Here is a 16,678-nt window from a genome sequence, read left to right as displayed (position 1 = left end):
TGCATCAGAGCGCTATATGGCAAACATGCACAATGTGCAATAAATATAGACACATGTAAAAACTGATAAAACCGGATACAAATAAAAATTCCAAAGAGCAAAATAAATCAAATGTAGCATTCTAAAATCAACACTTCAATAATGCCCTTCATTCCCTCATTTTCCCTTCCTTTCCTCTCTTGCTCATTGATACTTTGGAGAGGTGTTGGCACGTTATTATGTGCTATACAAGCAATCAGCATACGTTTACAGGTATAAAGAACAATGGTAATGGCAGCTTTTGGTGCTGGGGGGGAGGGGGTTGAGCTAATCCTGAGAGTGTTCCTCCATTGTAAATGATTCCAGGTAAGGGCCAGTATTGCCACTGTAAAGAATGTTCATTATGGTACCCGCAATATATGAAATACTGCTAGTGTAGTACACATGCTCATGATGCTTCAATCCACAAAATATGCCATCATGGCCGTTACATTTTGTTTCTGCTGCATGTTCCCCATTATATGGCAGCATTACCCATATAAAGCACTTTCAACACAGTGCGTTCAATATATTCAAGTACTGCCACGGTAAACCACATGCTCATGATACTTTGGTCAAAAATATATCTAATAGACACCCTGTAAAGTATTTCCATCCTGTCTCTGTGCAAATATATGCCACAATACAATTCTTTCTTGATGTGCTCTGTGAGGAGCCAGGAAGGAGATGCTGGCACAGAGGACCCATGGATTTGTCTAGAAATGTTTTATTTGAAATAATAAAGGGGTTGGAAAAGGCCTCATTATCCCTAATCTAGGAGGCATTTCCATGCCTCACTTCGTCAAGATGTCCAAAGCAAAAATACGTCCTGTATCTGAAATCCTATTTTGGCCCTCACACTCTAAAACTAACTCTAAGGTGCAAAGGATATTATTTCTGGATTTCAGGGTGCCGAAATTGTCAAATTCAACACAAAGTAGTAAATCCAACCAAAATGTTCCAAGTGGAAAAATGTTCACAGCACCAGGGAATGGCTCCCTTCTCCAGATTCCAGAACAATCAACGTTCCAACAAAGAATATTCAAGCTCTTTCTCCAATCTGTGGAATGACTCCCTTTCGCAGGTTTCCTCTTCGGGTTTCAGCTAGTGTAAAATTCTAAGGGCATGTGACTTCCTAGGGATTCTCTTCTGTAGTGCATTACACTCACATGTGGCTTCTTTTAGATTCTCTTTCCTTCTGCACATACTTCAGACTTTAGCCTTTACACACACTTAACTGACTGGTATACTCTCTTGCACAGACTTAACACTTATCTTCACCTGGTAATACTCTCCTGCTGGGACTTTCACACTACTTTAAAGCACTTCTCTTCACCTGGTGTACTCTCCTGCCAGGACTTTCACAGCGTTACGTTTGCATTTTATCCATGAAGCAATATTAGCCCAATGTTGCTGTATTGTTTCTTGCTTAACAATGATTGTTTCAATAATAGCTCTCTTTTATATACATTTGGCTTTTAACCCTTTTTCAAGTCCATTTGTATTTATTTGACTTTCTTTCTCAATTCTCTCTCTTTTGGAACACCCATTCGTGGCATGTCTTACAGGTATGTAAACTTTTTCACGTTGTTCCTGTGTTGTTTCTATGAAGTGGCACACACCTTTAGGCAACCCAGTAACCCTCCCACCTTCCTTGGGCTTACCGGGTGCTTGTAGTGCTTCTCTGCTTTGTTTTCCTTTGTGCTGCTGGCTCGTTGTGCACCCCGTCAGCCGTTGCACCGTTGCCGTGTCCTTCTCTGCTATATGTGGGGCCTGCTGCCTTGCACTCTCGGGCAGCGAGCCGACTGCTTTCCGGTTTCCTCTTCTGCTGTTTGGATCAGACGCAATACCATTTCCTGTGGCATCCTCTTCCTCAGCGTCCTGCCCGGTTTCTGCGAGTCGCTGTGCAGCCCAGCGTCTGCAGCTCTCTTGCTTGTTGTCAGCTGCGCTGGTTTTAAACTCCCTGGCATGAATGAATCATCTCCAAAGACTAGACCGTTTTCCGCTTTGTGGGCTTACCGGTCATCATTATTCTGTCCCTCTTCCTCGTCTCAGTGGTTACCATATAGTTCTTTGTATGATGTTGAGAGGCTGGTAGGAGAGTGATCATTAATGCTCCTTGCCTCTTCCTCATCTCAGTAATTGACAGACTGGCTGTTGTGTTAGGTTGGGGAATACTAAGCGTGTCTGGCAAGTGGTTGAGGAAAAGTGTTACAGTATGCCATTAAGGCATGAAGAAAGGAGGGAACATCTGCAAAAGGGAATGGAGGTATATGATTAACCCCACTTATGTCATGTAATTCTCCTGAGGGTTGCCTCCCTTCAGATGGTCCTCCCACATATAGCTGCCCCAGAGGGTCAGGATCAGGTTGTGGCTGCTGTCCCCTGGTCACATAGGGAGAGGCTACCTCAGGGAAGGAGTGACGACATCATCAGATTCATCACAGCCCACAATCTATGCCAGCACTGCCACACCGAAGCATATGTCCTTTAAGACGGCTTGGTCCACAATATATGTCCACGTAGCTTATAAACCACTTTTCTTCAAGCTGCCTGTGCCCAAAAACATGCCAGCATAGCCATTAAGAAACACTTTTTTGATGGTGCCAACAATGTATGCCACCTCCCCAACTTTAAGAAATAGGTTACTAAGGCCTGTTTCTACATATTGCTTTTGTGAAAATATTTGCATGCTGTCTGTGTCTTATTATATGACGGTGTAGCCAATCCAAAATGGTAACATGATGATATCCACATTACGTGCTAGCATGCCACTGTCAAGAACATTCATGGTGCCAGTAAGCCACATGCCCCAAAATACACACGAGTCTTGCTGCTGATGCACACACTCAAACACACTCACTGATGCCCACTCACTCTCATATACTCATTCAAACTCTTCTGCACACTGCAGCCAGTTGGGGGAATTTACCACACTCAAGTATGAGGGGAACGAAACACGGGGAATTGCTGGTCCGGCTGCTGCTTGATATGTCAACCACAGGGTGGAAGAGGAGGGATTCCGTCTGTTTCCTATCCCCACATCGGTGCCATAAATGGACCTCAAGGACAGTGCTGGGTAGTTGTGCACTTGCGAACTCTATTCCTCAGAATGCACCATGAAGAGCAGATCAGCCAAGGGACTGGAATATGGCGCTCACAGACCATATACTCCAGCTCACATACCATGGGAAACGCTATAATCAGCGGCAGGGATACCATGAACACTGGGAACTTGGTACACACGAAATATCAAGGAATACCACATAGCAGATGAGAAGCAGATTAAAGCAGCTTGGGTAACCCCTCTACTTAAGAAACCGTCTCTGGACCCCTCCACCCCCACCAACTACCAACCCATTACGACTGTCCCCTTCCTATTGAAAATAGTAGACAAAATAGTCTATACTCAAATCCAAGAGTATCTGGAAAGTAACCACCTGCTAGGAGCTAGGCAATAGGGCTTTCGGCCTAAACATAGTACTGAAACAGCACTACCAGACCTCAAAATCCAGATGGATATCATTCAAGATTCCGGCAACCTGGGCATCCTCCTCCTGCTCAATCTTTCAGCAACGTTCGACCTGGTAGGCCATGACAAGCTTTGCCTCACACTGTCAGACAACTTTAACTTCTCCTCAGATGCCACCTTATGGGTTAAGTCCTTCTTGTCGGAACGCACCTCTAGACTTTTTATTGGTGATGAGGCCGCTGACCCCATCACAGTACGTCTAGGTGTCCCTCAAGGCTCCTGCCTATCTCACACACTGTACAACGCATATACCAAAAATCTATTTGCAGCACATGACGCCATGAGAGTTATCTACATTAACTTTGCAGATGATACAAAGATCCTTATCCCCATCACGGGAGACCACAAACAAGACTATCTCCATCAATAAGATCTATGCCATCATACAAAATTGGATGGCCACCAATAGCCTGTGTCTTAATGACGAAAAAACAGATCCTCAATGTAGGTTGACCTGCCCGACTAAAAACCTTACACGCCGACCTCTCAGCCATTACCATCGATGGGACCCCCATCCCTGTACTCTAACAGGTTAAAACCATGGGCGTCTACCTAGATACTACACATCAACGCCCTATCCTCCTCTACTGCCTACATTTCCAAATTCATCTCACTTAGCCGCCAATTCCTCACACCACAGACTTGCCTCACCCTAGCTCGAGCACTCATACTATCAAAACTAGGCTACTGTAACATCCTCCTACTAGGAACTACAACGACTAACCTGGCTAAATTGCAACTGCTACACAATAAAACCTTACGGGCAGCCTTTGGACTAAAAAGAAATGAACACATCTCTCACATCAGGAGAGAGGTACATTGGCTCCCGGTCCAAGCTAGAATTCCAAGACTCTGATCACAGCACATAAATGTATTACCAATGATGCTCCATCCTACCTGAACAACTATGTTACCCAAAAGAGATCAACTACATCCCTAACATCTAGCACACACCTGTTTTTACCTATGTTCAAGAGTTCTAGGGTGGGGGGTTCCAGCTTCCCATTAGCCGAATCCAATATTTGGAACACCCTCCCAATGCACATTAGAAGTGAAATGTCGCACTAGCGGTTTAAGAGGCTTATCAAAACGTGGCTATTTGATACATTTAACTAAACATGTCCTGAGTATGACCCTAAGTGCTCCCGCCTGTTTTACCCACTCCAATCTTTGCATATAATACATTACTGTCTTCCGGTATATTCCTGTCTGTATTGTAACATAATTTGTAACCAGCTAAGATTCCAAGTAACCAATGCCGTGATACATCTGGGTTTGGGAGTGTAACAAATGCAATAAATAAAAACTTTTTTAAAAAGCAGCAAAGGAATTTTTTCCAAATTAGAGAGGCACACTACAGACACGCTATTAACCACTTAGTTGCAGGCTAGAGGGGGGAAATCGATGCATCCATTGGATATCAAGAACCAGTCAGTAACAAGATGGTAAAAGGAAATTAGGTAATCATTTAGGTTAAACAAACTCAGGGAGGGAGACTAATAAGGCTAGGAGGAGATGATAGTCCATTGCACCAGAGCCCTATGGGTATAAAAGGGGCTGGGAAATGTCAGTCTGTGTCTCGTAGCAAGTAGACGTAGCTACTGATACTCCCTTGACATAAGGGTAGGATTGCTGCCTGGAGGCATCTAGTGCTAGCATGTAGAGAAATGTAGGAGAGGAGGACAGTTATTAAGCCCGGAAAGCCCTGAAGGGTACTGTGATAATCCTGGCGGTATTCTCCCACGTACTCCCTCAGGATCTTCCATTCAGGTGACCAGGGAAGGGCCATCGCTTTTGTATCCCGACCCTGGGGGTGGAAAAGTGAAGGAGGATCACCTAAGTGGAGTGTCGCATTGGATTTCGAGGAGGATACCCAAGGCGAGACATGGTATTCCCCCAGTCCCAAAAATATCCCAACCTACTCTCCCTTAGACTTTATGGGGTATCTCCAATCGCACCCCATCTTCCCCTCCCCATTTCCAACCAATACTGATACAAGGAGGAGGCAACTAAGATCAGTAAAGATTACCTATAGGAATAACATGGGGAACATAAGGGAAACTGTATCCCTACATATTATCCCCACCAAAATATCGCCGTACATATGGTTGTTTGTCTCACCATAGGTGATATTTTTGGGGGGATAATATGTAGGAGCAGGGCTTGCGGGGGTGTCCCTCACACATTTAAAAATAATGCAGGGGCTGCGGGGGTGTCCCCCGCAGGGTCCATGGCTCAAAATAGCTGCAAACATATGGCGATATTTTTGTATTGCGATATTTTTGGGGGGATATTAACACATGGAACCAGGGAAACCCTGCCCTAGATAGAACTCAAGTTGTCCCACTAATAGAGTCAGGCATTTAATAGTGACCATTCACACCCGACTTCACTTGACTGATTTTCACTATAAAAGGTGTGGGCTTGCACAGATGGATGAGCGAGCTGGAGAGGCATACTGGACCAGAAAAGCCCTGAAGCTGGGAGCTGCAAGAAGAAGGATCTGGAGGAGAGCAGCGTGCCCCCGACGATGGCCCGGTGTTTGAGGAGAGCTGCAGCCTGGCTGGGGAGCGGTGTCTTCTGGGAGCTGGAGCGAGGCAGTTGGGACCCTGCTGTCAGTGCCCATGCAATTGCTTGTTGCCTTGGCCCTTGTGCCGGCCCAAGTGTGTCTGAGGGGCAGGTGGTGAGACCCTGACCTCGACCCAAAGCATCCCTGAGAAACCACTCGACAGCGCTATGCTAACCGGTGAGTTTCGCATGAGAGAGAAAGAAACTTGGGAGCTTGCGGTTGGAGGAAAAGGCAAGATTTGAAAAGCAGCACGAAGTGGAAAGCAAGAAGGACAGTTTTGAGTAAAAGTAAAGTAACAAAGAAGGAAAAAGCACGCTAGAGGCACAGGAAGGAAGACAAGATACATAAGCGGCGCAGAAGTAAAAGTATAGTCCAGAGAAAGAGAAAAGGGTGCGAGCGACCAGAAAATAAGGAAACAAATGTACGTGTGCACAGAAGAGTGAAAGAGGTGTGCAAGATCCACAATGGGAAAAAAGCAGTGCAAGTGTGCACAGCAGAAGGAGGGGAGCGTGCAAGAGGCACAACAGAGAGAAGGAATAAAGGACAGTGCAAGTGTGCACGACAAAGGGAAAAGAATACATAAAAGGGGTGCAGGAAGCACCTGAAGATAAAAAGTGTAAAGGAAAGCAGGAGTAGGAAACTAAGAGGGGGCAAAGGATCAAAGCGGTCGCGCTGAGGAAAAGCAAAGAGCCAGGCGTTTTTTTTTTCAAAAGCCTCTGATTCTACCCCATGAGAGGACTGTATGTAAGAAAAGCTGTAAATAAGTAAGCGGCACATCCTCAACAGCTGCACTTGTGTTTGGAACTAGAGGGGCCTACGTTTTGGGGAGGGCACCCTGAGAAACCAAAAGGGAACTGTGATATATTTTGTTTTGTGCTGAAAGCTGGAAGAGGTCGGAGCTTGGGGAAGGGAACCCTGAGAGGCCTATTGAGGAAAGCAAAGTGCATCCTGATAAAACTGACTTTGTGTTTGAAAGCTGGAAGGGGCCTGAGCTTGGGGAAGGGAACCCTAAGAGGCCTAACCAAGTTGGAGACTTATTGGATTTCTTTATAGTGTTGAAAGGATTGAAGTGTGGGGAAGGGAACCCCAAGAAGCTTCAAGAGGAACTGTGTTACATTTCTTTTGTGGCATTTTGAAACTTGAATAAATTGAAGCTTGGGGAAGAGACCCTCAAGGAACTCAGACACTGAAGGTATTTGGAATCACTGTAAGGGGCCTGTGGAGAAGGTCTTACGAATAACCCTTTTAAAAAATTTTGTGACATTGACCAACTTGCACCTGGTGAGAAGACCACCTGAAAGCACTATTTTTCCTTTTTTTAAAGACTTCCTATCACACTTTTGTAAAGAGCGAGGGCAAGGATAGGTTTAGACACAGACAGACTTATTTTGTATTATCAGACAACGACGGCCATTAGAAACATCTGATAAGGGAACCATCCCTTTAGAGTTAGTCAGTCAGGCATTACACCAACCCAGGAACCTTAGTAAATAAAGGTTTTACAAATGAACATCTTTGAGTCTGTGCCTCTTTTGCTACCATGCCTGTCTCACAGTAATATATCCCCTCCTCACTCCTTGGGTGACCTGGACACCCAAAGGCTGGGGGTTTCCACCTACGATATCTGGAGAAGGCAATAAGAGGTCCCAGGCAGGAGGGCTCCAGGCCTATAAGAGAGGCCTGTTGTGAATGCTGTCCTCTACCTTGGGGCCTAGGACAGAGTTCTACTGAGAATACTGCACCAGAGGGCCGGCGAGAGAGGCCTACAGAAGGTTCTGTGCTTGATACAGAGGAGGCTGAAGAAGAAAGAACCCTGTTACAAGGGGTGATGTGGCAAGGCCTAGGAGAGATGCCTCTTGTGAATTAAACAACCCGAGGCTTGGGAGTGTGTCCTATGTGAATTTTGCTACTCAAGTCTAAGAGAGAGGCTTATTGTGACCAACAGAGAATGGGAAGGTTGCAGGAGGGATAAGTAGTGAATCCTGAAAACAAAGTCTGGAAGGGTCCTGTCGGAATCCTGACATTCAAGGTCCTGGAGAGACCTCTAGAAAATATTGAAAGACCTAATGAACAGGTTGTTTGTTTTGGATTAGAATAGGGATGGTCTTGAAAGGGTAGGTTTATGAACTTTAACTTGGCAAAAGCACCCCTCCTGACATTGGAGGGTTAATCGTTAAATTCAGGATTAAGGCTTTTCTATTAGCCGCATCTTTTATTCATTGCTATGTAGATTAGAGCATCCCCCAAAAGGGGAAAGGACCTGTTAGAATAGGTTTTGTATCTTATGTTTGATCCCAATGGGAATACTGGGAGCATTAAGAGAATCACTATAGAGTTCCACTCATCTGGACACAGTATTATTTATAAGTCTGTATGTCGTTGTAGAGCTTCGCCTTGGACCTGTTAGGTGTTTATCTAAACCTAACCCTGACCATTCCATTAATCAACATTAAGATTTTACAAACTTGTGGGAGGATAGCTCAGCTGCAACGTTCTCGCCTTGGAAGCAAGACAACACGGAGCAACACGGGTTCGATCCCCAGGTCCGCGCATAGAAACCCCTGGCTATTAAGCGCATTATAAATAACCTATCATATCATATCATATCATATCATAGCCCCTATTCTGAGAAAGAACACGGTTCGAATAACCTGTTCTCTGCAAGGTTTCCCAGTTCATTGTACCTTTCAAAAGAGGAGAAATAACCATTTGCATATCAGTCTGGTCCCATCCACCAGGGCAATCTAGCACCAAAATGCTACGCAATTCTCCTCTGAACATGAATACCAACAGGAACCACAGACATGTGTTTCTCAGTGAGGTGAATCTGTGCCTCTCTAAGCACAGTGAGCAAGGGGTCCACACGTCTGGAATAGCCTAGGTAACCTAGGGTTAAACCCCAAGCATTACAACATTATGAAAACTTGTGGGAGCCCCGCTACTGAAAACCAACATGGTTCAAATTACCAGTTCTATGGGAGGTGTACCACTTAGGAAGGTCTGTGCAAGAAATTCCACATAACAGTTTATTTGAACCATGTTCGTTCTCAGTGGAGGGGCTCCCACATCCTTGTTTAATTTGCAGAAATACGATTTATTTAGTGCCTATTCGAGAGTGAGGTGTATCAATGCCTTGAGGTCCCCACATCATGCTTATTCAAACTCTCCCATACCCAAATTTCATTCACAACATGCAAATATTGTACACAAACATGTTTGCACACACACTCATTCAAACTCTCCCCCCACGTATTATATTCACAACACATGCCAATTGCACACAAACAGTTTTCTTTTTTTTGTAAGCTTACATTATTTTCTATGGAATGATGCTGTGGTCCACGTCTCACATGCAGACTAGAATCACCATGGCTCCAGCAACTACACTTGGCAAGACAGCTAAGGCTGGCAGGCGACAGAGACTGCACAACAGGGGACTAGGCCCAAAAAGGGGCCCGGAGTTTAAAGAAATGCCCATCATGGCATGCTTGCTTACTATGCATGTTGCGTTAGTCACTATCCCTATGCCATTAGCCTGTGTGGAAGCAGTAGCATGGAACATAGAGACTATCAGATTGCTATTATGGCAATTCTTGGCTCACACACGAAAGGCAGCGCTAGGCCCAGTACGCTGGCAGAGAATGCCAGTGGCACCAATTTAAAAAGTCAAAGCAAAACCATCATTACAGTTTGTAAAAATGCATGCCACCTCAATCTCCTGCACATATTTGCAAACTTCAATGGGATTGTGCGGGCAGCAGGGGAAGCGCACTGGGAGATGGGCGATACAGCAGTTGGGGCAGTTGGCCTCCCCTATCGCCATAGATCTGTCACTGATAAAGACAGAAGAAAACATCAAACTATATCAATTATAGCATTGAATTCAGATGGCCTCTATATTCATGCTAGGCTATAGTCGTGATGAATGGTATCTATCCAATTGTTCTCAAAGAATGTTTCACACAGGGGAGTTGCTAGGTCTGGAAAAGACCTGGGACTACGCTGATGTCGGAACTGCCGGGACTGGGGGCTAGCTAGCCTTTTGGCTGTAGCTCCTGAGATTCTATCCGGGGCTACAACCAAAAGATCAGGGGCTATAGCCCCCTTAGCCCCCCCCCCAGCAACGCCCCTGGTTTCACACATAGAGCAAGCCTGCTACTATGATTAAGGACAGACGAGCCTTAAAGGGCATGACTCAATGGCCTGCTTGAACAGTGCAAAAAAGAATTGGAATCCTTTCCAGCCATGCAAACCTCCATAGAGATGACTTACGAAGGGAATCGAGCAACATCATTAAATATGTGGCTAGAATCAACTCAATTTAATTTGAGCATTTAAGTGACCATGGTTTGAATTGGGTAAAAGCCTTTTTGAACAAAAGACATATTGGGCCTCATTACGAGTCAGCCGGTCCGGAAAGAACGGTGGTGGTAAATCCGCCACCACCGCTCTTTCCGGACTGGCTGATTAAGAGTCCTGCAGGCGGGAGGTGTCACTACCGCCAGGTCTGACCTGGCGGGTTTAACCCCACCCGCCTGCAGGCGGACATGGAAACACCGGCACCATTACAGCATGGTGCCGGTGTTTGCACTTCCCCATTCCCATGGAGTCCTATGGGACTCCATGGGAATGGGGATTTACCGAATTCCGCCTCCGGAATTACCGGGTCACCAGGGTTGTAATGCCCTGGCGATTCCGGCAATCACGGAGGCGGAATGTTAATAAGAGTCCGGCGGTAACCTGACGGAATTTCCAGCACGGTTACCGCCGGACTTGTAATGAGGCCCATTGATTCAAATCAGTAAAGGCTATTTGTGAACCATAGAAAACTACTGATTCGAACCTTGTAGAGTCGACTCAACCGAGTAAGAGAAACTAAAAGCAAAAGCAAGGGCTATTATGAACAATGCTCTGAAACTACGGCGTATGACAGAGAAAAGGCAGTGTTCCCACCGAGCACTCACTCAAATAGGGATCCTTACAAGTTAAAAAATGTCAGTAATTCCATTACTGCCACTTTTCATGGAGGTAATGGGTTACTAATGCAACTTTTATTGCACCACCAAATTCCAGGTTTGATATTAAAGGAGAGGAGATACCTATGGTTAAGTGCTGGAGAGCATCCTTCACTTTGGTGTCAAAAATGGAGGAAGGACCACAGGCAGGATTAGAGTATTTCTTCCAAAATTCCCATGACTCCTAAGAGGAGTAACACTGCCATTACTGCACTAATAATCTGGCAATAATTCCACCAGACCAAGTGGTAAAGGTAAATCAGTTCGGAAGTATTTCTTCAGGAAATAACACCACGCTAATAATGAGCTATAATGAGCCAGTCCTTAATTTCAGCTTTCTTTCTATTAAAATACATTAAAGCAAAATAAAACTCAAATAAACAGTTTTTCCAAAAACAATGATTTTACTACACATGCCAATTGTAGTTGTTAATTTAATTACCTACAGAAAATATAGTTGTAGAAGCACACAAGGGCTAGAGGGCTGCCTCACTGATCTCTCTGAAACAGAATGGTCCTAATGTATCTTTTCTTATCCAAGAGTATTCCCACATTCAGTATTACCATAGAGTTTTATATGAGTCAATTAGAACACAAAAATACTCTCATTGATATGAGATTTATGGTCAGAAAGTTTCAAACCATTTCGAGCTTCAGCTCCAAATGGTGTGAATCTTTCGAGCCAATTCAAACCTTGATTGTCTCGAAAGTAATTTGAGACGGTTCACCTATCCCTAATTATATCAGAACACTATTCTACAATGCATGAAAGCTGGGTGCAGAGTAATTTTGCTTATAGGAGCAATTTAAAAAGGGTAAAAGTTGAGGATGTTAACCTAGTTTGTATCCCCAACACTACTTATCACTAATTCCCTTCATGACTAATCATGTGTGGTAGTATTCAACATTTCTGATATATTTGGCCTTCTCTCAGATAATGCTGCTAATAAACTTTGGACGCTGTCTTGAGTATTTGTGTCATACTATGCACATAAACCCACAACATTGTGTCTCCTGATTGCAAATGAGACTCGTTTCCTCTCATGCATCTGCAGGCAGAAGCAGGCTACCCACCTGAAAATGTGGGCTGGCGATACACCGAGCAATTTGCTTGAAGAGTGGTTCCTGGATCTTGATAAACTGTGAGGGTTCGATAACATCCAGGATCTCTTCTATTTCACCCAAGAACATAACCTTTTTTGGGAAGAAGAAACAGGTTATTGTTTAAGAGGTCTCAACGAAGAGATAACAGGAAGGGAAGATGGAAAAAGGTCAGAGGGGGAACGAAGGGATGAGGTGGACAATTTAAATCACAATACAGGAGGCAAAGGAAAAAGAGCATGAAAGAGGAGTTTACTATGCAAGCAATGGTGAATGAACAGGACTTTAGAAATAGAAAATGCAGTATGACTTAAGTGAAATATGTTAGATAATCGGGGGAAAGGAAGTGTGTTTTTGTGGGAAGGAACTGTTGCTGCAAAAAGAAATGTGATAGAAAAGAGAAATGCATGGGAACTAATAACTAGATTACATAGGGCAAGAATGAGTGAGTAGGAAAGGAAGCAACATAGCTTGCGAAGTGAAAATGGGGTACAGGAGAGAAACAACGCAAAGAGAAATTGGAAGGAGGACAGCGAGGAGGAACTCAGCATAATGTAGCATGGAGAGTAAAGTTAATATGAGGATAGGCAAACTCCAATAAAGTTATGGTGGGTTTGAAAAGGCTTGAAAAATCCATTCAGCAGAAATGTGAAAGTAGGATAATCATTTAAGCCAAGTCGCACATTCCACAACACCACCATGGAGCTATCGCTAGAAGTTCACTTCCAGTTCAGAGCCACATCAGCAACGCATTGTGAGTATGCAAATTAGTCCAAATGCAATCCTTATTATACACGAAATTGTCTTTGTCTTAGAGGGCAGTGCTACTTTATACCTAGTAAATCAACCTATGGCAGAAATTCTGCAAGGTTGGCAAGAAAACGACATACCTCATTTCACCCTAATTAGGGATCATCGGTGCATTATAGTCTTGACAGCCTTGTGGTTGGAGCATTGGGGCAGGTATTTAAAACACCAGTAAAATTATGGTGGGTAGAAAAGGCTTGAAAAAAACCTTTTCACTTGCAATGTGAAAGTAGGATAATCCATTCGAGGCAAGTCACACATTGCAGAATGCCACCAATTAGCCATTGCTAAAAATTGACTTTCAGTCTAATAGAGTCCTGTGTTCTGAAGGAGCAACAAGTTGACATACTCATAAAAAGCATACTAGTTTGCATGTATTGAAACACCTTGTGTATAGGCGCATTACAAATACCCAATACATAAAAAAAATATTCTCCCTTATTCAAGCAAACAGTAAAATCATACAGACCATTATCTATAGTCACCACTAGGACTTTGCAAAGGTATACTGTTCTCCAATTTAACAATGGGCCTAATATGAGATATGTACTAGTCTTATAAAAGGAAACCTAACTTCCCCCTGTAGTTATTCTAGTACTCTTACAGGCGCAATATGCGTTTGCAGGTATTTATGATAATATGATCATTACCACCGTCACACGCGGTATTCTTAGTCAAAAGTACCCATTATGGTTTTACCTCTGCAAGGTCAGTAAACATATGTAGGCATGGGCATTGTATTTTATTTAGAGTGCTTTTTGGTTTATATGTGTGACCTTGTACACTCAAATATAAAACCAACATTAAAATAATACATACATACATTAAATACATTACATTAAATGTTGCATTCGTGCACGACCGTTTAAAACCATGATCATCAAGTTAAACTGTAAACATACAATTATTAGTTCCCATTCTGAATACAATGTGTGCTCTCAAGTTTGATAAGGAAGTGGAATTCTATTAGCTACTGATTGCCAGACATGAAAAGCAGCTGCTGTGATTACTACTGACTCAGCACCAAATATAATGCGCCAACATTGATCCGAAGAGGGGAAACAAAATTTACTGTAGGCGTTCTCATAGACCTCGCCCAATACCTTGATTTGAGTGAGTATATGCCGAGCAGATTCTATGCTTTTGGGCAAAGTCTACATAATCTTTGATTATGCGGGCTACCCACCCAGGCCCATGTATTTTCTAGCACCGGGAGGAATTGCAGGCGGGGAGATGAAATCAGGGCTGGAAGTCGTAGTTTTAGTAAATATGTTTTGGGCCGGGCTTTTAAAGACGCTTGGTATGAATGCCCCAATGTGCTCTAAATAATGCTTTGCAGAGGTTTCCAGGTCCCTGAACCAAACGCTATTAGGAAAGCGTTGTGAATGTGCGATGGAGCGGGCCAGAAATGAGTCTCCCTCCACAAGGCCATAGTGAACTTTAGCCCAAAACGTGTACACGGCTAGGTGCCACAAAGTTGTTAAAGAGGGCAGGCCCAAATCGAGCCTGATGGCTGCCACCGGTACCCCTTCAGGGAGATTTAAAAGGGACAGCAGAATGTTCCCCACCTATTTTGGCAGCCAAGCAATTTGGTTATCAGGGAACACTTCTAAGCGTATAACATAGTCAGAACTATTGAAACCTTATAGGCTACGATTTTGCCTCAATACATCGCCCACTGTGGAGATCAATAGTTCTGCTAAGAGCTATCCATTTTGACCAAGCCTTACGGCCCTGTGGCAAATACAACAGTGGCATTTTAGATCTAATAGAGACCCCCCAAGTATTTATATTCGGTGACCAGTTCCAGCTTTATTTCTACCAGCCACCAAGCAAAGGAAGGAGTACCATTGCCCCCTTTCCCACAAACCGTTATCTTAGTCTTTGCCGGATTGGGACTAAGACCCAGACTTTTCGCATAGCAATATAGAGCCCCCTGACCCCCCTCAGGACTCGTTAGAAATGCATGTGCCACTGCTGTCCCTCGAAAGGAAATGGGAGAAGGGTTGGTTACGACCTTAATGCACATTGCCCAGCCTGGATGCAAATCTGAATGATCACATTTCTGAGCACAGTCTAATGCCCTTAGTTTCCACACCTTTAACTCAAGTTAAGGGATGCAGCACTGCTTCACTTTACTTAGGAAGAACATACGTTTTGGTGTGACAACCCCATGGTTTACCCCCCAAATAAATATCATCTACCTTTTAGTTGGAGGCAAACATGAGGTTTTATTCTGCCATTGTCTTGCTCGAAATCATGTGTTATTATGAAAAATAGCATATGCTGTATTTTTCTATACATCTGATGGGGTAAAACTTGTAATAAGGTGGATGGTAAACAAATATGCGGTGTTTCCAATACTGCACATTTTACTGTTACTTCACTATTATGACAATTACAGTTTACACTCTCCTTTCTAACGTCATCTACTATGAACCTTGGGAAGCCTTGTGGAAACAGTGCCTTAGGAGTTTAAATATATTTGGTGCATGAAATCCACCCCTACCACTTGTTCCAACTTTCGACTGCCCAACCTATATCTGCCAGGCTACTCTGTCCCGTTATTGGTGTGGGCCAAAAATACCGGTATGGGCCAGAGAATGTGGATGCGTGATGAAACAAGTGTGGAGGCTTTGTACTGAGAGAGTAGTCATTACTAAAGAGGACAGGGAGCTTTCCTCCTTTCCTTACTTGTCCACTTGACCCTTTTCTGTTTCCAGTTATTGAGGGTAGATCACCAAGCAAGGACTGCAGAGATGAGGTGCAAGCTTGGAGAAGAACAGGATTAGGCAACCTATGAAAGCCTGCGTGGACCAGTTGCCAGTCTGTTGTCTGTAAGGTAGGCATGGCATCAACAGTAACACAGACACAAGTGACCACAGTTCAAGGGTGTTAATTGAACTTCAACAAAAGGGTTTGATAAATGCCTATCTAAGCCTAATTCTACCAATGGGAGCAAGCTATGACCATCAGACAATAATAACGCAGTCCTAGTGGTGGCTTGTCAAAATAAAAGGGCCTATACTAAAACAAATAGTATTGTCAATCCTTACCTCTAAATACAAATAGTATGGGGAAACAATGTTCTGAAAACAAAAAAGTGTTCAAAAATGATATGTCAGGTTATTCAGGCCGTTGGCCTCTCTTCCCCACGTTTTTAGCATGGGATAAGGCCGTTCACTCGCGCGTAGCACAGTCTCTTGCTGCTTTAGCACAGGGATACAGTTCAAAAACAATAAGTTCTTCTCCTTCGCTTTACACAAGTCTTTACTTCGGGTAACTCACCATTTCACCCCGGATACCCCTTAGCCAGGTTCAGATCTCTTTTACAAAATGTTTGCAGTATATTCTTTTTCTCATGCGACTCACAGTTCACCCCGGATCCCCTTCAGCTGGGTTCAGACCCTGTTTCTCGTACAATTAGACTCCCTCAGCCAGGCACGGAACAATGTTGCTTTTACAGTATATTCCTTTTCTCAGGCGACTCAAGGTTCATCCCGGATACCCCAGATCCCTTTTCTCATACAATTAGTCTCCCTCAGCCGGCCTCGGACCAATGTGACTTTTACAGTAAATATCGAAGACTTTCGAATGTGCACAGGATTTGACTTGACCCGTTGCAGGACCACTTCA

At 43.9% G+C, this 16,678-nt stretch overlaps 1 protein-coding gene across 1 annotated transcript in view; it reads right to left on the bottom strand.

The window, feature by feature from the left end:
• The window catches only part of PPP2R5B (protein phosphatase 2 regulatory subunit B'beta), a 574,560-nt gene that overhangs the window by 35,289 nt on the left and 522,593 nt on the right, over positions 1–16,678 (bottom strand). Inside the window, exon 10 of the mRNA XM_069645079.1 lies at positions 12,209–12,328. Within this exon, the coding sequence (XP_069501180.1) occupies positions 12,209–12,328 (120 nt within the window). The remainder of the gene's footprint in view (positions 1–12,208; positions 12,329–16,678) is intronic.

This window comes from Ambystoma mexicanum, chromosome 2p (genome assembly GCF_040938575.1).
Source record: "Ambystoma mexicanum isolate Mex_15411 chromosome 2p, UKY_AmexF1_1, whole genome shotgun sequence".
NCBI classification, from domain to species: domain Eukaryota; kingdom Metazoa; phylum Chordata; class Amphibia; order Caudata; family Ambystomatidae; genus Ambystoma; species Ambystoma mexicanum.
Note: the sequence above shows the minus strand (reverse complement) of the source record. Positions and strands in the feature narration are given on the sequence as shown.